Consider the following 21,010-nt stretch of genomic DNA (forward strand, 5'->3'; position numbering starts at 1 on the left):
AGGGAGGCGGATTTCAGGCGAGCCGGCGGTTATTTGGACGACGCTCTGAAGAACGAGGGACGGCGAAGGAGGATCTCGTGGATGTGGAGACTAGTATGTCATTAGTTGAATACTGGATGGGAATCTAGAGACAGGGGTAACGGGGGCAGAAGTGGAGACGGGGGACGACGGCAGAGATAGGGATGGAGGACGACGCCAAAGAAAGCATAGAGGACGACGGCAAAAGATAGGGATGGGGGCTAGGGCAAAGATAGGGATGGGGATGAGGGCAAAGGTAGGGAGAGACACGTACTCCGAGAGCTGGAACTCGGGCCCAAAGTCGAAGTAGCTGACCGGTGTATCGTCGCCATCATTCATCTTCTGCGTGAACTCGGCCTCTGAGTCGACGGTGACAACGCGTATGAAAGGCTGGTTGACGTTCGGGTTCGGAGTCACGAAGACGCGCGGCGCGAGGGATTCTTCGGCTAGCTCTAGGACCTCAAGGCTAGATGTGAGGGATTCCTCGGCCGCCACTCCGAACTCTGGGCCGTCGGCCGCGGTGGCCTCTCGACTGTCACGTCGCTGCGCAAGCTGTGCTTCGGTCGCCATCGTTGGCTCTGGGCCGTTGAATCGCACTCGTTTCCGGTTCGGGGGCATCGTGGCGGACTCCTTGTCGGTGATGAAATCTTCGGCATCGTAGTAGAAGGAGTCTGATGAGGCTTCAGAACCTTCAGGGGATCGAGCTCGCTTGTTCGACGTGCGGACGGAGTCGATGCCCTCCTGGGCTGCTGTAGCATTAGGTGTCTCCTGCTCCCTTGCGATATCGTCCTCCCTGTTGTTTTTGGGCGCGTCTTTTCTGGGAAAGTGACCGTTGGAAGTTTGCTGCTGCTTCATCTCACAACGCTCTCGTTCGCTCAACGTCCCCCAGAGGGCGTTATGTGCTTTGTGCCAAGCAAATCTTTCATCGACACTCAGCCCTTCGGGTGGAGGTATGCCACCTTTGCCAAGCATCGAACGAGCGGAGGGGATTCGTTTGCCAGTGGATGCGTCAAACTCAGCTGGGCGGGCGTCGATCTGCTTAAGCACTTGCTATTGCAGGCGAACGTGTCCCTTGGGTGTCATATGCTTCCATCGTTCGTTATGACATCGGCGCCATCCCATAAGCTCTAGACCAACGAACACAGCAGGAGCTGGGATACCTCCACTGCCTCGGAAGGAAGGGTGGAACTCCCCTGGAATTTGAGGATTAGTTAAAGACGCGATACGCCTGGCCTCCAGGGCAAGCCTGATCTTCTGCTGAAGATCCAGGCTCTTCAGCCTGTAGCGCTTGGTGGCGGGATCCTCCCTCTTCGTCCTCTTCGGCTTCTTCGCCCTCCGCCTCTGCTTCGTCGCGCCGTTGGTGTTGTTGTTGGCGCCGTTATTGGCGCTGGCCGTCATCGAACGTGTATTCATCGTACGCCTAGGAATCCTCGTCTCGTCATAGTAGGTCGTGGTCGGTGTTGGGTTCGTGGTGAAGATTGATGGTATTGACGGGGCAGGAGGGGGAAAGTTGTTGTTGTCTAGAAGTTATGAGCGGAGAAGAAAGAAGCTGAGGTGTTGAAATTCCGAGCCGTTCCTGCCTTTCGGATTTAGAGCAGGTGGTGTTCTAGGATCGTTCCTTCCGTGAGTGTCCAAGTTCGCGTTACACAAGGGAGCCCCTCGTGTACCTATTAAAAAAAAAGGTCTAAATGTAGAAGTTTGTATGACGCGATAGATCTCGATTGATTGTAGTTGCATCTGGAGCTGCGACTTTTGTTGATTTTACTTAAACTGTCGCAGTTCGTGCCGTGCTCTTCTGGTGGTATCAACACACATTCACAGATACCTCTTCATTACAAGGACCATAGGAGGCGAAACGTTCCAATCGAACCTGAGGCGATTTTCTGTTTGCAAATCATCTCGTTTGGATCCCAAAAACAGTCAAGAACTCAGCTATAAAGGGAGAGACCATTCAATCTGCTTGTATCTCCGCGGCGTTCTTGTCCGAGATAGTGATGGCGACGACGGCAATGACAACAACGACGATGGATAGTAATGATGCCAACGACGGCATCAATGAAGATTTTAACGACGAAAACAACAGTAGAGCAGAACAAGGTGTACAACCACAGTCAAAGTAGTTGTTCTGGCATGGGAAAAAGTGGGCGTAGCTAAATGGAAGGTCTGGAACGAGTAATCGGACACAGGTCAACGGATATACGAAGCTGTTTCCGACGATGATACTGCGAACCACTTTGAGCTCCTGAGCACTTCACGAAGAGGGAGAAAGCACTTGATATGATTATGGATCTAGGAAAAAAGAAGTCATTCCCTCTTCATCGAGTTCTCTAAAAAGGCTACTGAGAGCATCGTCTGCGCCCGGGCAATATGTCAACTGATGCATTTTCATTAATACATGAAGTTAATAAATCTGTACGATATTAAAAGAAATCTGTTAGGGAGTAGACTTGCAGCCTCGTCGTGCCATGGTCTTTGGGCTCGCAATTCCGGCCTACAGCCCTTGGACGATGATCGGACCACTTCACAGCGCCAAGTGACAGCGCGAAATCCTGCATTCCCCTTTACAGAAGATCTTGAATAGACGCGATACTTTCATGTCATCTTACATGTGCCATGCTCAACTTTCAAATGGCATCTAGTCTTCCTTTTCGTCAGTATCCTGTCAAAGCGTGCAAAACGCATTGTTCGTGAGCTGGATGTCAGTGTGCTGTTATGCCTGTCAGACTCTTTGACATCAATGACACCCGCTTTGACGCCGACCAAATGCGTCGGGGCCCCATCCGCGCATGAAAACCACCAGTTGACATTTGGTTGCACAGCCTCAAAACCAAGTTGCTGCTAGAGAAATCACTTGTCAAAACCCGGGCAGATGGAACGGCTGCAAGGACGGCACATCTGATGGGGTGGATGAAGTGGGATCATTTCACGTTGCATTAGCTTCAAAGCTTCTGAGTTTCTGTCAAATTTCTAGAACGGGTTAGGCGGGATCTCAAAAGCCTGCCTGGCAGGAAGATAGTTCAATGGCCTGAGAGCTATCTATTAGACAAACCATCTTTAATTCCCCGGCTGGCGCTTAGTCCAGCGGGGAATTTATGCTCGCAACGGCCAAGTGTGGCGGGGCTTGACGTTGGAATGGTTCCGACTTGAGAGTTCCGTAAGTCGTTGAAGGTTGAGCTTACGGCAAGGTAAGAAGGCTTTGGCATTAGTAGAGAACCACACCACATCAATTACTACCGCATTCCGGGCACACGTGTGTAAGTGCGGAGTGACACAGAACCCCTCTTCTAGCCGCCAACTCTGTGTAGTGAGCAGAGCATTGTAGTGCTAGATTTTGACGGGTGTCATGACGAAAAAGCTTTCTGCCCCCGTCAAGCTCAGCCTGTGGGAAAACCGTTGCCAAGCAGCACGTCCCACACGGGGTCAAAGACATCGCCAAGACATCATCCGGCACTCAACAGGTGATAGGTCGAATGAAGTCTCATAAGCCGCAACGCCAAGCCGACAATGGCGGCAAGAATACCCTGACAGTGACCAGTATAGAAACCTTTGCTCCATAAACATGCGACGTATCGCCGGGATCAGGAGGGTTGACCCCTGACAACCCGACCCAAACAGGGCCGCACACCTGCAAAGGCAAAGATAACCGATGCTAAAATCTGCCCTACATCGGCCGTTGGGCTGACGTTGGTCAGGGACATGCCTGCTGTTTCGTAACGGCCCGGTCCCTAGAAACCAGGGCGATCTCGTTGGCTGGAGTCTCAGCATCGTTGCAGCTGGGCTTTACGCTTTTTGCCTCTAAAGCAACTCTGGTTGGTAAGCTTTGCGCTTGGTTCATGGCTCGCGCCGGGGGTGCGCCCGGCGAGAAAGTCTGTGAGAGGCTTTCGAAAAGGCTGACTCGAACGGCTTGTTGTGAGGTTGTCGGGCTCACGATAGTTGGCAGAGGCTTCAGTGACGGTAAGAATGAGACGTCGTTAGAGTATCGTGAGTTGCCGTTGGACGGGGCGTGATGAGTTGGAGCTTCGGCTGACTCCAGGGACTCTGCGACTCACTTCGACATGCCCTTGACAAGTCGCGCGAAGGGACTAGACGTCAACCTTGAGGGATATGATGAAAATTGTACTGAAGATGCCATAAATTCTCCGATAAAGCGCTGACTTTCACGTACAGCCTGTAGGTTTCTACGCAACATCTGGCTGTAGGAGATATTTCCATAACGGAGACACACATATCGTCGTGTTCACATCACGATTTGAAATTGAACTGCGAAGACTTGGTTGGCAGAAAATATAATTACCGTCTGTTTTCGGTGGCCGTAGTACTCATAAATGCTGTCTGCATGATGCTGTCTCGTTCACGAGGGACTCGAGGGCGAATGCGAATTAGTTCGATTCGATTACATGGCCTCCACAAATTTTCCATCGCTGTCTCCCCTCGCTTCACGACACCGTGATTCCTCGCCAACCTCCCTCTCTTCACCGTCTTTCAATCCACAAGCCTTAGGCCCTTCCATCCCCTGCGTCTCTTTTCTCATTCACTTCGCCACTTCACTTCCACCTCCCTCACAAATAACCACTTCTTAACGTCTGCCAATCTGTAATCCCGCCGCGAAACCCAGCGCGGCCGTCGTACCTGACCATCAACTACGCAGAGAACGCAGCGATAGCGCCGTCAATGGCTTCGGTGAGTTGACCGGTGCTCTGCTGCGCAATCGGGCGTGCAATCGCAGGCACCTTGGCCAGGAGAGTATCGCCAAGCTGTCCGCTGCTAGCCTTCTGCTGTGCAAGGGCGTCCCTGACGACTGGTGTGACTCCAAGCTGGTCGAAAACGGGCTTCTTCTGAGCGAGATCGCCAAGGGTGGTCTGGACCTGGTCCACGAGGCCAGTGGCAGTCTGCTGAAGACCAAGAGCACCAAAGAGACCCAGGTTGTTTGCGCCGTCAATCGTAGATGTGGCGGAACCGAGTGCGGTCTGCGCACCTTGAGCAGCGTTCAGAACGGCGACAGCGGAGTTGGGGTCACTGGCGGAGAGGCCCTTGACGGCTGTATCGAGCTTGGAGAGAGAGTCTGAAACCATGCCGAGAGCCCCGGTGATGACATCGCGTTGGCGAGGGAAAATTGGCGAAGCGGTGATGGCCCACGCCTGGAGGGCGACGATGAGGATCTGGAAAACGTACATATTCGGTTGAGGTTGAGAGTTGTTGATTAAGTTACTACGATCGAAGAGATAACAGATTCGAAGGGCCGCTAGCGGTAGAGTGGATTTGAATAGTGTGGAGAACGACGACGACTTCAAAACTCGAACAGGAAATGGAGTGTGGCTGTTGCACGATTTTATGAGTATCTGGGTTCAACTAGGCAAGGCTATTCAGCGCCTGCTTTCTCCCTCTACTTTCCCTTTCGGGACAGTCTGGGGCGTTGAAGCTTGAGTGTAGGATGTGTGTGGCCGGTAGCTACTTTTCTCCTTAGAGTTTCCTTTTTTGGGTAGTGAGACGCAATGGAGGTTCTTGGTGCTGTCCCTGGCCGCATGGTGGTCCTGATTGGGACAGCTCAAGGAGACAGCTTGGCACGGGAGCGCCCAAGCAGGCTGCTAGTCCACATTCCGGCTCCGGGCGTCTAACGGTCTGCCCCCAATGAGGCAGATGGCAGCAGGCAATAACTCGGATGAGTTATGGAATGCTGCCGTTGTGCGGGATGACATGTGTAGCTTGAGGGGTGACCCTTGACGTTCATCAGTAACTGTATAAGCCACTTGGTCGTTCTTGTGCCTGCATCTCTACGCCGGGGACTAGTGCAATAAGCTCACGAACGGGATGCCTAGTACGTTGCGGGGGAGCCAATAAACTTCCTTCCTTCGGGGAATTCTCCCGCTTCACTGAGGCTCTGCAAGGGGCACAGGCTGTTGATCAGCTAGAAATTGCTGCCCGCGACTGGTCGTAGTATCAAAGCTGAAACCAATTGTTGCGCGGACCGGCCGTTGTTCAGTCGAAACACAAACAGAGTTGTGCTCATGATGAGCCAATCGCAAGTGAGCATGTCGCGCCTCGCCCGCTTATCTTCAATAAAATGGCACAGAAAAATGCCAGCGACCTGCCAGAAGTGCCAACGGGACCAGACGGTGTCACCGCCTCGGCAAGACTATGACGCTCGTGATTTCGGCATGGCTGTCAAGTTTGTGATGATGGCCAAGCTGCCGAGTTCCGGTTTGCAACCTTCAGCCTTTTCCCTTCCCCTTCGCACTCGCTTGTGTTTCTTTTGACAGGTTGGCAGCACACCGAGTATGTCGCAATGTCGGGTGGGCTCACCTGATATACGTCGAACACATGGCTGGCCTGATTCCTTTCTCCCAGCGGCTCCCACGGACATCCCATGTATTACCAGAAATGGACGACGATGTATGCTTGAATCAGCCAGTCTCTCGTCTTAAGTCGTGCAGGATTAGTGCCGGCAAACTCCATTAAGCGCCTTATAAGGACTTATCCGGCATAGAAGATCAACCGGGACGGGTATCGACGAAGCTTAATGGGCGCGAACGGTTTGTAGATCTGCGGGAGAAGCCCCTGAGGCTAGCCCTAAAGTGGTAATTCTTTTCTTCGCACAGGCGCTGTTGACAGGATCGCGATTTTGTTCCTCTATCAGCATTTCTTTTATGCATGAAATTGTGCATGTATTGGGACCGCCCAAACATGGACAATTCTTGTTTCCGGATCATGGCTCGTGATTGGTGCGTTTCGTCATTCTTTGACAAGCCAAGAATGCCCTGGATATAATCGTGAACGATTGACGAACACTCCCATTGGTAGTCTGTCTTAAACACTGTTGCACTTATGGGGCTTCCTGGTCAATCGCGCAGCTGTCAAAGATTCCCAGGTCGGTTTCGGTTCCAATAGGTGATTCCTTAGATTATGTCGGTTGCAGTGCGTGACCACATCAAGCCAAGATGTTCTCAGTCATCTTTCTGCTCATACGGTTAACCTTTGGGAGACCTTTCATGAAATTTCCTGATTAGGTGTTTTGATGGGCGCTCAGGTCATCAGGGCCTGGCCTTATGATGTTACCCTCAAAGAGTTCAATCTTCGCATACTAAGACAGCGGCTAATTAGAGCCGGAAATCAGACAAAGTCTGGATGGCTCTGGGGTTTTGGTAAACTTCACTCATCCCCAGATTTACGAATTTCTGCCCAGAGAACTTAACGACGGACTTACTTTTGGTGTAATCTTCAACGTTCGTCCTGACTGTCGTTTCATCACTAGCGTCCCACATTGTTGGCTTTCATTCAGCGCCTTCTCATTTCCTTTGCAATCACTGGTAATGTTTCGTTTCTATGGACGCCGATTCAGAAAGCCAACAGGAAGAGGAATGGAAGCGCATGTGTACATGCACTGTTGTCCGACATCTGAGCTGTTCATGGCAAGAAATCTCGTGAATGACTTCGAAATCAGACATGTGTCTGCTATTGAGGCTGAAGATCTAGAAAGCTCGTTCACAGACCCTTAGTCTGAATGATGGATAACGGCCGCACGAGCCAAAGGCAAGTATCCACATCAACGGGTTGACATCGTCAGATCGGAATGCAAAGATCCACTACCAGACAAAGTGAGAAGTTCAGACAGGAGCTGTTCGATAGTGTCTCCGGGGTCCAGCAGAATGGGCAGAGTGAGTGACTCGGGAGATTCTAATGAAGTAATTTTCGTCGTTGAACAAACACGAACCTTTACCTTGATTGATTCCGAAGCCGAACGGCTCTGAGGTGAAGTTGACTCGTACTGATTACAATCATTCCGACTTGCTGAAGTCCTCACGAGCCAATCGCAACTTGCCGGCCGGCGGGAGCCGGGCCTGTGCCGCCAACCATGAAACTGGAAGGCGCCGGGCAGTGGCCACAGAGATGAGACTCAGCCGCCACCAAAATCTTACCCACCTGTTTGAAGGTGATGCTGAGACTGTGATGATTCTCGACCATCTTGAAGCAATCAGTTGCCCGTTGTCCTGTTGTTTCCACTGCTCATTCCCGCCATCATGAAGTATCATACGCTTTAGTAGGGAACAAATGTTCGGACCTGTTTGGTAGTGGCGAATGACTCGTACCGGCGGTATCGCGGCCGAATGAGCCTCTAGTTACACGGATGACTTACAATATCAGAAGTGAGGGAATGAGGAGGAAAGGACAGGAATGGATGCATGCAACTGAGTCGACATACACTTTTAACCAGAAGGTCATAGTGTTCAACGAAGGAAACAGCATCGAATTTTCGATATCGTACACTGCTACCTCCAGGTCACCGTTATTGTTCAATTGTTCCATTTGTTGCGTAGGGCGCAAAACAAAAAATACCTCTTACTCAAGCAATCTACCGACTAATATTCGCCTTGAAGATTTAGGTGGATTAATTGGCAGCACCATGATTGAGTTTCAGAATCATCATTATTACAACAAATCTATCAGTATCTATCTCTTGTTGAGTACCCATTGCACCTGCCTATCAAGCCAAACGATTCAAACAAAGTGATCCTTTCGCTGACGCCTCCTTTGTCATTCCAGAACCGCCTTTGGTGATGGAATAGGATGCTTCCAACTCACACGACCTTTGATCGGCTCTTCGCCCGGAACGTAGTCGAGTACAAGAGCTTGTCGAATACCATTTGCAGCCAAAGTGTTGATCATAAGATACTCTACCCAGCCGGTCGACATCACATACTTGGACATGACATAGTGGGGTGTACTAGCCCAAGACTGCATGCGGGTGAGTTGGGCGGACTGCGACGCCTCGGGCTTGAGCATTCCCTTGCGAGTCTCTTGATAACCCTTGAAGATCTTGCTGAGAGCTGAGATACCGGGCTTTCCACTGGAATCCGAACACACTGCCTCTCGCAGACCGTTGCAGAGCATGACCACGTCTTGAATGCCGTTGTTGAGACCCAAGCCGGCGTTAGGAGTGAACTTGTGGCAGGCATCTCCCACAAGAACGATGCGGCCCCAACTCCAGTTGGTCAAGATGCCTTCCTCAAGATTCGCCATACCGGTTGTCACTCTTCTCGCCCACAGGTCTCTTGCGTACAGAGTCTCGTTTGCCGGAAAATCTTTGAACCCATCTGCGAATGCTTCGATATCGGCCTGAGTGAAGGACGTTCGTTGAGTCGTCGGCTCAGGGAGCTTTTGGTACAGGAACATCCAGCCGCGCTCCTTGCCTGTGATATACATCAAGCTACGGTCCTTGTGTTGAGTGTCGTAGTTCTGGCCGTGCTCTGTAGGATTCTTGAAGCTTGCCCACAGGCATCGGTAGTGTGCTTGGAATGGAATCTCGGGATCCCAGTCCTGAGATGGGTTTGTGCGGAGGGCGAGCTGTCTCATGCATCGTCGTGTCTTGCTGTGGACACCGTCTGCACCGATCACGATGGACCCTTCGTATGTACTTCCGTCAACACACGTAACAGTCACCCCGTTCGGCCCTGATTCAATACCGTCCAACTTCTTGCCTAGAACGACTTTGTCTTTTGCCTCAGCTGGTAGATTGTCGTACAGAGTCTCAACGAGTTGCGCTCGATGAAAGGCCACGGGAGCAAGACCATGACTTGAGAAGGACTATTGTCAGCCAAAAGCATGCGATTGAAAGGTGGACCAAACTTACTTCTTCCGCATGTTCTGAATATTAGTGCTATGCTTCATCTCGTGACGGTAGAAGTCGAAGGACTTGGTGACATTGATTTCGCATCCAAACTCCATCAATCTTTCGAAGATACCAAACTGATGCATGATTCGCATGCTTGGAGGACCAAGAACAAGGCTGGCGCCGAGATCTTCAACGATATCGGTTCTCCCCTCGAGGACTATGAAGTCTATGCCTGCCAGATGGAGTGCATGGGCTGTAACAAGTCCTGAAGGGCCTCCGCCAATGACGATTACTTTGAAGTTGCTTGCAGTCATACTTGTGTTTGTTCTCTGCCCTTTGGTGTGAGGGTTGATGATTAACGGTGGATGGTGATGGTATCAGTCCAACTGTCCAGCGTCGAGACCCATGATAAATACTATCCCATGAAGCATCATTCTGGTGTCCGCGGACCAGTTCATCATCGCGGCTCCGATATGTGATGCATTTGACTGAAAACCCGAGGTTCGGCATCGGTCGACGGTTTTGGATAGCTCTCAAAACCGTCTCCTTTGCACCGCCACATGGGAGGACCTGAGCCATGACAACACAACGCACTCTTGCCAATGACATTATGTACCATGATTGCTTATTTGGGAGAAATGCCGATGTAGAAAGCCTTGCATGGCTACGCGGCACTGCGTGCTATCTCCCCGGGAAAATCATCGCGGGAAGTTGTTGCCAGATTGGGCTAAGTTTCGCCGAGTGTACTGCAAAGCTCGGGATTGACATCGTGCTCCACCAGTTCCAAAAATGGTCCGGCTCTTAGGTAAATGTAGATCTTTGTCTGATTGGACTGACGATATTGCTTCTGGTTGTGCAAAGTACCTATGGCGGTGGGTTTTGTCCGTACAAGGCCTTTACAGGTTGAACCTGACGTACCTAGTACCCGGGACGAAGTCACCCACCTACACAATGGGCCTCCTCAAGATCTGGGAGGATCGTGAAAAGCGCCTCGGGTTGGACAACGGAGAGCCGGCAAGTCCGTATGAAGCGGTCCAAACCTTACTAAATTGCGACAGCCAAAGCTGCATGGACGATTACCACGATAGCGTCGTCTTTGATGCCACCGCTTACGGATGGCTCCGTCGATATAAACGCGTCATTAACGGGCCGTTTCCTTTCGAAACTCATTTCGACAACCATTTGTTTCTGTCAGTCGCTATTCGTAAATCGCCAATCCTCTCCCGTGCGCTTGCAGTGCTACGATCCATCGGGAGAGAAGTCAAGCAGCAGCGACAAACATGAAGAATCTTCTATCTAATGCGGTGATCGCCGCGATTTCTGTCGGAATAGCTGCTAGCCAACAGACTTTCTTCCCGAACGAACTTCAGTCTGGCGATGTTCACGTCGACTTCGCGTCGACTAGTCCCGACGGCCCGCGACTCAACCCAGGCCCGAATGCAACGACATATGATTGGTATGGAAGAAGCCCCTGGCCTCAAGATCCCATCCCCTTTCCCCCAGTCTTCAAATCATACTCACAAATTGGTTGAAAAACAGGTGGTATTTTGACGCAGTCTCTACCTCATCGAACGAGTCGATATCGGTCGTGTTCTTAATGGCCAGTTCAACCGCATTCCCCTCATCCGACACGGGCGGGCCAATGTCTGTCATCGTATCTGGCAGTTTCGCCAATGGCAGCGCATTCAGCCACACAATTCCTGCCTCCGATGGAGCGCTTATAATCGAGAGTGAAGACAAGCACGAGATTGATGGGGCATGGGGAGGCGCCAATGCCTCCTTTGGCGGTCGAGGCCTGGACTCGAACGAAACATCGTTCAAGGTCATTCTCAACTCTCCCAAATATGGAGTCTACGGAAGTTTATCATTGAGATCGGTTCGTTCGGATTGTTCAAATTCTTCCCGAATCTCCCATAGCTAATCTTTATCTAGACTTTGCCGTCAAGATACCCCTGTGGACTGAATGCACCCGGCGCCGAGCAACAGGTTCTTCCCGGTGTCGGTTGGTCGAATCCACAGCCGGACGCTTCTGCAATTGCCCACTTCAAGCTTGGAGATGCAGCTCTGAATTTCTCTGGATCAGGTTACCATGACAAGAACTGGGGTTCAGTGCCATTCACACAAGCAGTGGGATCTTGGCATTGGGGACACGCGCGCATCGGCCCGTACTCCGTGGTTTGGATCGATGCGCGTTCCCCCACCGGCGATACCCATCGGTCGGGTTTTGTATCGAAGAATGGGACCGTCCTACTCTCCAGCTGTGCATCTGATTCTGTGGGGGTCACCACGTGGGGAGATGGACTAGCAAACTCGACATCTGGGCTGTTGGTTGAATTTGGGTTGACTGACGGAGGTCACCTGACTATGAACATTACTACCTCTGTAATGATTGTCAACAGTCCTTTTTATCTCAGATATCTCGGCGTTGCAAGCGGCCGTGTCGGCGACGAGTTTCAGCTTGACGGTGTTGCCTCACTGGACGCTTTTAAGTTTTCAGTTTCATCATAACATGAGAGGCTAAGGAGATCCGACGACTTCGGCTTGCAACTAGATTGTTTCCTCATATGAACGCATTTGCAGAAACAAGAACAATAATTAAACGTCATGGGGTTGGCTAAAACCTCCAGCATCATCCCTGCCCTCAAGAGTCAGTGCCGTCGAAGCCATGATGGACGATTGTGAGCCGCTGACCGTGCGGCCTTTGTCTTTGCTTACTCCATGCCCATTCACATCGAGTCGATCATACAAAGTTGAATCATTCTAAATATGCTGCAAACATCCCCGCATTGAATGTCGCCATCGCAGTAACATCACCACGTCGTAGTAACGAATAGAACTTCCACTACCCTCTTCTGTTCGATACTGCAACCTCAGCGCTCTTTGGCGCTCTTTTCTGTCGTTCTCGTTCTGCGGTCGTCGTGCCTGAGAGATGTCGAACCCAAAGGAACCGTCGCCGGGCGATAAAGTTATCGACGACTCGAACAAGCGCGCTCTCGAAACCGCCGTCACTGGAATGCTGTCTGAGGCTTCAACGAGCGATGATGAAAAGGCGAAGTCGGGAGACGCACTGGTGAACGATGATGTTGAATATGTCAACGGCTATCCGGTCATTCGCACTGGTAAAGTTTCCTCCAAGAAGTGTTCATGGTTGCTAGGTCTAACATGATTAAACAGGAGCTGATGTGTCCAAGTTCGTGGTATCGGTTCGTGACGACGGCGACCCTGCCTTGACGTTTCGCTCCATCGTCCTCGGTACCGCACTTACCGCCCTCGCCAGCGTTATCACGATGCTCTATACGTTCAAGCCGACTCAAATGGCAGTTTCTGCAGTTTTTCTCCAACTCTTGGTGTTCATATTTGGCGAGGCCTGGGCCCTAGCAACGCCGCGGCCGGATCGTTTTAAATGGCCTCTGCTGCAGAAAGTCCTTCGATTTACCAACTCCGGTCAACCATTTGGCATTAAAGAACACGTTGTTGCATCTCTTATCGCGTCTTCCGGCAATAATGGATTGTCCGGAATCGAGATCTACGCTGTGGAGCGCCTCTTCTATGACCGCGAAGTCACGGCCACTACTGTGGTACTAGCCACCTTCTCAATCTCTCTCTGCGGCTTCGTCCTCGCCGGCCTTCTTCGCCCATTGGTCGTGTACCCGGGCGAGATGGTCTACTGGGGCACTCTTCCCCAGGTAGTCCTCTTCCAAAACCTGCATTTTGACCGCATCGCCAACCGCGACCGCCTAAGGAAGTTCGGCATTGCTATGGGAATCGCGGCTGTGTGGGAGCTTTTTCCAGCTTACATGGTGACCTGGTTTGGCGGCATTTCCATATTCTGCCTCGCGTCCATGGGCGCGCCGACCAATACTCGCACCGTCATCACAACCATCTTCGGCGGAGCATCTTCGAACGAAGGCATGGGCTTGCTCAACTTCTCGCTGGATTGGCAGTATATTCAAAGCACGTATCTTGCGCTCCCTTTTAAGCAACAGGTGAATTCATGGATCGGTTATGCCATATGGTACCTCGTTATGCCAGCACTCTTCTACAGCAACACCTGGAGTGCCAAGTCATTCCCCTTTATGTCTACATCCCTCTTCGCCAATAACGGCACTAGATGGGCGACGACGTCGGTACTGAACGACCGTGGGATCATCGACTACGGCAAGGTCGACCAGGCTGGCCTGCCAAATCTGTCGTCTAGTACGGTCTGGGGCTATCTCACTGCCAGCATGGCAATTGGGGCGCTGATTACCCACGTCATCATCTTCTATGGAAAAGATATGAAAGAGGCGTGGAAGAGTGCTCGTACCCAGACCCAACCTGACATTCACTACCAGGCAATGCTGAAATATAAAGAGACTCCAATGTGGTGGTACCTCGCTCTCTTCGGCCTCACCTTCATTGCCGGTTTGGTTGTCAACATCATCGGCGAGACAACGTTGCCTTGGTGGGGCTACATAGTCGCACTGCTTCTTGGCACCATCATCGCGCCATTTTCATGCATTCTCAACGGCCTCTTCGGAAGCGGAGTCAGCACCAACCAACTCTCCAAAATGTTTGCTGGGTTTCTCCACCCTGGTAGACCCCTCGCGAATCTCTTCTTCGCAAGTTGGTCCCATCAAGTTATCCTTCTCGCCGTAAGCCTCGCCAACTGGCTGAAGGTGGGTCAATACACCAAGGTCCCGCATCGCGTCATGTTCTGCACCCAGATCTACGGCACTTTGCTTGGTGCTGCGTTGAACTACGCTGTGATGACCACAATTGTGACGAACCAACGGGAGGTTCTCCTCGACCCCATTGGTACTATCGTCTGGAGCGGTTCTTCTATGCAGAGTCTGAACTCTCAAGCCATTACGTGGGCGCTCGCCAAAGAGATGTACGGCCCATCAGGTCGCTATTTCATCGTTCCCCTAGGGCTCCTCATCGGCGCAGCCCTCCCGATCCTGCACTGGGGTCTAATCAAACTGGTTCCTCGAATCAAGGATTGGCCAATCAACACAACCATTATCATTGCATCTGCTGGCGGTACATTCTTCGGTAATACGTCGTGGATCTGGTCTTCCATCGCAGTGGGCGTCTTCTCTCAGTTCTGGCTCCGTCGCAGAAGACCGCGAATCTACAACAAGTACAACTATCTCATTGGGGCTGCGCTGGACGGAGGATCCCAACTTATCATCTTCATCCTGTCGTTCGCAGTGTTTGGTGCAAGTGGCAACCCGCACCCGTTCCCAACGTGGTGGGGAAATCCGTCGGATACCAACCCGGATCACTGCTTGTGAGATGACAACACCGGCATGATATGTTTCAATAGGCATGACTCTCACATGCTATGTATAATTAGGCCTCTGTATAAAATGTTTCTAATAGATACTTTAACTTCCACGGTATCATCCAAGGGACAATGGCGTGTATACGCAAAGTCAAGCACGATGATAGCAAGTGACGTTTGCCGACGCGGCTACAACGCGTTGCAGCATAGTAGCCGCAGCTAGAAAACGGGAAGGGGATTGAATCCATTTACAAGGAGGACTAATCCTAGGGGCCCTGAAGAGCGAGGGAAATATTTTCAGAGCCAGCTGAGTACGCGCAACTTGAAGGTAGACAAAAGACTGGGCCATGTAACAACGGGCGCTTGGTCTAGGGGTATGATTTTCGCTTCGCATCCTCGTCGACACCGGCGATGCGCCTTGTGAAAGGTCGTGGGTTCAATTCCCACAGTGTCCATTGTTTTTGCCAATCACGGCTAATGCCCACTCATTTTATTGCCGTCGATCCTGCGTTAAATTGGGAGTGTGAGTGCAAAGAAGGTCTTACCCACACAGGCTGGCTGGTTCAGCAGGCGCACAGTGTTTGTGTTCATGTCTCTACAAGGACGAGACCTCATTAACCCTATTAATCAGGGTCACGTTGACTCCGCAGTGTAGGTTGACATTTTCCTCGGTCGTGGTATTATTAGATTAAACAATTTAAACGCGGGTTATCATGTGCACCCGCCACTAATTCCACGTCGAACACAAATATACCCTAACTTATTTCCACTGTTCCAGCACAAAGCAATAACACTTGCAAATTACAACACCCTTAAGAAGCCTCGCAGATTACTTATTACTTATGAAGTGATCGGTTCGCACAGTTAATATCTTCAACTGGAGTCCAAGTATTAAATAGGAAACCTGTTTTCCCCCTGTGCTCTGCTGGTGGCTAACGCCTCAGCCACAGAAAACCGGGTCTGTTGTAAACCCTCACGGTGGACTCCGTTGAGATTCTTCACCATGGTAATCTGGTAACGACCCATGGTTCCTTGCCGGAATACGATGGTCGCCATCGCAAGGAAGTATTCCCAGATCTAAGTTCATGAGCATATTTCGTTGTAGGCAACGTGGGATGATTCTTGTGGGAGACTTACCCGGTATGACTTTTCACCGTACTTGGCTGTGATCTTGTCACGATTGCCCGTCCAATTCTTGTACCACCTCCATAAGGTGGCTGAATAATGCTGCCCGATGTTGTCGAGGCTGTTGTGTGTAAGCATACCTTTTGGCCAAATGAACAAGATGATGTCAGAAAGTCGTACCATTGAATCTCAAATCCAGCCTCCTCGAGAGCAGTCACGTACTTCCCCAAGTCCCATCCCATCGTCATCCAAGGGATGACATACCTCTTCAAGAACAACCCCCAGACCAAATCCTCGTATTGCCACGCACGTCTCGATGCGGTGATCTCGACATGAAACAACCCATCATCCGCGAGCATCTCATAGCAGCGCTCAAAGAACCCGGCCACTTTCAAATCCTCCTGCCCAGATGACTGCAGACATACGATCTTGTCATACCTTTCGTCGGGACCCTCATACGCCCGATTACATATACGGCTTTGGGTTTCGGGTATCTCTGCAGATTGGAGGCGCCAGTTTCCCAAATCAGCTTGAAACGGGTCGATCGTAAGCCCAGTCGCGAGGGCACCGTAATTGACGCTGGCGAAGGTTACGAGGGAACCCCATCCGCAACCAATGTCGAGGAGCCGGTCTCCTGGTTGTAGGTTGATCTTTTCACAGACCGCAGCAAGCTTGTTGTCTTGGAGCTCTTCAAGCGATTCCTCGATGCTCATGTCCGATATGATGCCTGAAGTGTAAGCCAATCGTGGGCCAAGGAACCAAGAGTAAAAGTCGCTGCCGCGTTGATCTTCTAGGAGTGGTCTTTCTCCTACAGGGCAAGTCAGTCAGTGCTCTGGTATTCAAGGCTCTCGCAAAGTTTCAACCGACTCACTTGGAAACAGATAGGACTCAACCGCTTCGGGAAGCCACGTCAACACCACAAAACTCGTCATCTCCCTCGTAAACCTCCAACTCGCCCAGTCATACCTCCATTCCAGGATTTCCAACGCATCACCGTTGAAATCCACCTCACCGTCAAAGTACATCTTCGTGAAAGTACCCATTGGTATCTTACGCCTTCCCCAGTATCTGTCTCGGTCGTGGTCCTTTGTGAAGGTAAGGTATTCTTCGATTGGCCGGCCCGGATTCCGAATTTTCTCGTTGATCGGAGGCGAGATACACGATGCAACATACCAGAATGCAGCGACAACGGGCACCAGGAGAGTGAATAGAGCGATTACCAAGGTGTTGTATCCTCCGCATAATTTCCATGTCGCAAAAGCAGGAGCGAGGAAGAGGAGGAGCACGAGGTGCTTGAAGGAAAAGGTATCGCGGCCTGCGCCATCGGCTGGAAGCGCTGCGTGCTTGACAGCGGGATACTGGGACTGTCGCGACGTTAGGCTATGATTAACAGCAACCCATTTTGCCACACGAGATAAGAAGGCCTACCAAAGTCTCCGCGCTGAAATCGAAACCCTTTGGAGAGGCTCCAGCGGACGCCGGGGGCGTCGGGACCATACCGTCATCATCCATTTCTGCGAGATGAAGTGACACTGATGATCGTACAACTGGCCGGAGGAAATGGCTTGTAGTAGTCGAAAGATAAGAGTCGTAGTTCTGTCGGGGGTTAAGGCCTCCATGATGACGCGGGGTCGGGATGAGCAGATCAGCAGCTTGGGCAGCTGGTGGTGCAACCTGAAAATGCCTGGGCCACGTCAAATCAGGTGATTGGAATTGTTCTGTGACTTTTCCTGTGCCTGTGCCGGCCAGACCGCGGGGTGCGAGCTGGCACTTCGGGATTAGGGTACTGTCGAATGTTGTTGTTGTTGTTGTTGTTGTTATATTTAACGCCGTGGCGGCAAGGGCGCAGCCGCCCTTGCGGCCGACCTCCCGAGGGGTATATGGCGTGGAGGGTCGCCGGCTCAAGCTATATACTCTACAGTACACGCCTCTTCCTAACGTCCTCCAAATCTTGCCCGTGGGCTACTATGTGTTCTATTCGTCCCTAGTTCCCGCTGGTTCCCTAGTTCCGTTGTGGTCTTCCGATCCTCTACGAGGAGGGGGTTGTTACTAAGGTCTAGGTCAAGACCTAGTCCCTAGTACCGCGGGCAGATCTTCTGGAAGAAGTCTGTCACGGAGAGAAAGGCCTGGAAGCCTTCATGATCAGTAATTAGCCCCTTATAGTACTGCTCAAGAGATCCTATAGGCCCTATAGGCTCCTGTGAACTAGAAGGGTGGAGGGTGGGCCACTGAAGCCGCCTCACTAAGGTCTTTCGGCAGTAGACTAGGTGGTCTACTGCCTTTGCCTCCCCGCAGGAGCAGGTAAGTAGTGCTTCTGTATGGTTGAAGCGTTGGTGATATTGCTCGAAGTCTCCATGCCCTGAACGGGCTGCCAGGAGATGGTGAAGGATCGCCCGTGGCAGGGTCAGTTCAGGAGGGCAGGCGAGGGAAGCCTTTAGCCCTAGTTGGGTGTGGCAGGACGTTGCCTCTTGCTTCCACCATCTTCTATGCTGGCGGTATATACGCTCTCTAGCAAGCCGTTTGATCCCTGATAGGGTAGCTAGTTGGCCCCTAGGGGCTGGCAGGGTTGTGCCCTCCTTGGCTAGGATGTCTGCTTCCTCGTTTCCTTTGATGCCCTGGTGCCCTGGGGACCAGTGGGTTTGTATGTTGTATATCCTAACTGCCTCTTGGATCTCAAGGAAGGCAGCTTGTGAGGAGTCTGGGGCCATGCCTCGGATCCCCTGGATAACGCTGGTATTGTCGATACAGATATGTATAGGCTGGCCCTGGGAGGTAAGGAGGGCCCGTCGGAGCCCTGCCCTCGCCCCTTCGGCCTCGCCATCAAATACTTCTGCTATGCCGAGGCGTCCGCAGCCCTGGGCTATGCGTTTATTCTTACGGTAGATGACAAAGCCAAATCCTGTAGCGCCATCAGGGGCTTTAGAGCCATCTGAGTAGATGATAGTATGCTCTTTTGGCACCGTCTTGAGCCAGGCCTGGAAGATCCTGGCTGCTACTTCCTTCGTCTGTGTAACTATAAGGTTATAGGACCCTGGGGGGTATTGCGGCTGTAGAAGTGCTGGCCTTGGGCACTTAGGTAAGAGGCCAGCTGTCCTTTGGAGCCTGGTCTGCTGCCGCCCTGGCTGTAGAAGCCTTGGGACCAAGGGATGTTGTTGGTCAACCTTCTGTAGGCGTGTAGCGAAGCGTAGTCGCGCTGCCTCGAGGGCTACCTCTGCTGTAGGTAGGCCAGCATCTCGGATGAGGGCACTGGTTGGTGTGGTCCTCCAGACAGGTAGGATAGCCCTTGCTGCTGCTGTAATAACTCTTCCGACTCTACAGGCTAGACCCTTCTGCCCTGTGCCAACTGTAGCTATCTGTGAAGCAGTACTGCTACTAGTACTGTTGTTGCTGCTTAGAGCTGGCTTAGTCAGGCCTGCATACCAGGTTTCCGCTCCATATAAGGCTATCGGGAGGGCGCAAGCAATAGCTGCTTTTCGGACTGCAGCTGCTGGGAGCCCCCCTTTTGTGTTTGTAAGGTGCTGTAGGAAATAGGCTACCTTCTTTGCTGCTGCTACCTTTATTCCTACATGGTGTTGGAAGGTGAGTCTCTTGTCAAACCAGACCCCTAACCATCTTACAGGCTTTGTTGAGGCTTTAATAGTCAGGCCTCTCGCTTGGATATCGGGTAGGTTTGTTGTCTGTTTATGTTTTCTGCTGAAGTGGATTGCCTCACACTTAGCCGGGTCAAAGGCGACCTTATGTTCTGTTCCCCAGCTGAGGATACTGGTGATCTCCTGGCCTAGGGCTGTAGCGTTCTCTTCTAGCGAGGGGCTAGTAGCTACTAAGCCTATATCATCTGCATAGCCAAACCGTAGCTTCTGATAATCAGCTAGGATATCAGCTGTATAGAGCAGGAAGAGGATAGGTGACAGCGGAGAGCCTTGTGGTAGTCCACAGGATAGAGGGAAGTCCTCTGTAGTAGTATCCTCTAGCCTGACCCGGGCTGTTCGGCTAGAGGTGAAGGTGTAGATCAGCTTGATCAGGCTGCTTGGCCAGCCCTGCTGCCGTAGCCTGATAATAAGTCGGTTTCGTAGGACGGAATCAAACGCCCCCTTGACGTCCATTGTTGCTAGCGTCGCAGTAAGCCCTGTATCTAGAGCCCTCTCGATCTCATGGGTTAGACAGGTTGTCAGGTCGACTGCAGCCCTCCCTGGTAAGGCTCCAACCTGCTGTGGGCTGGCGACCCCTTCTAGGATGGTAAGGTAGGCCATCCTTTTTGCTATCAACCGTTCTAAGCCTTTGCCTAAGCAGGATAATAGAGATATCGGGCGCCAGGACCCAGTCTTAGAGAAGTCTGTTTTCCCCGGTTTCTGGATCATAACAACCTCCGCTTTGCGGAAGGGTCTAGGGAAGTAGCCTACCTGTACGCAGGCCCGGAAGAGCTGCTGTATAGGCCTAGCTACTAAACCCCAGGTGCATTGTAGTAACTTTGTAGTAATCCTATCAGTCCCAGGGGTTGTAGTCTCTGTTAGAGTAGCCTGGCGTACTTCCTCTATACTAACTGTATCCTGCCAGGGTATAAGACGCCTTGTGACCACTGGGATAGCAAAAGGGTTCCCAGGTAGGTCATCTCTAGCGCTAAACCGTTCGAGTAAGGCCTTTCGTAAGGCTTGGGCTTTGTCGTAGGTGTTGCTGATCGTCTCTCCTTCTACTATTAGAGGCGGAGCTTTAACTGCTAGGCTTGACTTCCGCCAGCCTATGATCTTATATAGATCTTGGTCTGTCTTAGCCTCTTCAACCTTAGTAGTCCAGTAGGCGCGTTTTGCCCTTCTAACGGTTGTTAAGAAGACCTTTTGTTCCTCTAGGATAGGGGGAGGTATGACCAGCCCAGGTTCTTGGGCCTGTTGGCGCCTAGCCTTAATAGCAGCTTGGTGGGCTACTGAGCATTCTTCTGTCCACCAGGGGGCTCCCCTACCCTGATTAGTCCGTCTCTTGCCTACAGCTTGAATAGCTGT

At 51.6% G+C, this 21,010-nt stretch overlaps 5 protein-coding genes across 5 annotated transcripts; 1 reads left to right on the forward strand and 4 right to left on the reverse strand.

The window, feature by feature from the left end:
- Positions 1–29: 29 nt before the first annotated feature.
- On the reverse strand, positions 30–1,431 carry CGGC5_v015110 (uncharacterized protein; the record flags this gene model as incomplete). Its single annotated transcript, XM_066153206.1, has 3 exons — positions 30–90; positions 293–811; positions 1,160–1,431. 3 exons carry the CDS (start codon positions 1,429–1,431, stop codon positions 30–32), a joined length of 852 nt encoding a protein of 283 aa, XP_066007429.1.
- A 3,227-nt stretch (positions 1,432–4,658) lies between these two features.
- On the reverse strand, positions 4,659–5,192 carry mp1-0 (Cell wall mannoprotein 1; the record flags this gene model as incomplete). Its single annotated transcript, XM_032027189.1, has 1 exon — positions 4,659–5,192. The coding sequence occupies one exon, from the start codon at positions 5,190–5,192 to the stop codon at positions 4,659–4,661; it is 534 nt and encodes a 177-aa protein (XP_031876412.1).
- A 3,355-nt stretch (positions 5,193–8,547) lies between these two features.
- sdnN-0 (FAD-dependent monooxygenase sdnN) lies at positions 8,548–9,939 on the reverse strand (the record flags this gene model as incomplete). Its single annotated transcript, XM_032027190.1, has 2 exons — positions 8,548–9,586; positions 9,644–9,939. The coding sequence occupies 2 exons, from the start codon at positions 9,937–9,939 to the stop codon at positions 8,548–8,550; spliced, it is 1,335 nt and encodes a 444-aa protein (XP_031876425.1).
- Positions 9,940–12,554: 2,615 nt separating this feature from the next.
- OPT4 (Oligopeptide transporter 4) lies at positions 12,555–14,901 on the forward strand (the record flags this gene model as incomplete). Its single annotated transcript, XM_032027192.1, has 2 exons — positions 12,555–12,744; positions 12,800–14,901. The coding sequence occupies 2 exons, from the start codon at positions 12,555–12,557 to the stop codon at positions 14,899–14,901; spliced, it is 2,292 nt and encodes a 763-aa protein (XP_031876424.1).
- An 881-nt stretch (positions 14,902–15,782) lies between these two features.
- On the reverse strand, positions 15,783–17,528 carry MT2 (Sphingolipid C9-methyltransferase 2; the record flags this gene model as incomplete). The annotated part of the gene is made up of 5 exons (XM_032027193.1): positions 15,783–15,968; positions 16,029–16,137; positions 16,197–16,824; positions 16,888–17,380; positions 17,445–17,528. 5 exons carry the CDS (start codon positions 17,526–17,528, stop codon positions 15,783–15,785), a joined length of 1,500 nt encoding a protein of 499 aa, XP_031876407.1.
- Positions 17,529–21,010: the final 3,482 nt, after the last annotated feature.

The sequence above is a fragment of the Colletotrichum fructicola genome, assembly GCF_000319635.2.
Source record: "Colletotrichum fructicola Nara gc5 chromosome Unknown KSG_Nara_v1_contig09, whole genome shotgun sequence".
Classification (NCBI taxonomy): Eukaryota; Fungi; Ascomycota; class Sordariomycetes; order Glomerellales; family Glomerellaceae; genus Colletotrichum; species Colletotrichum fructicola.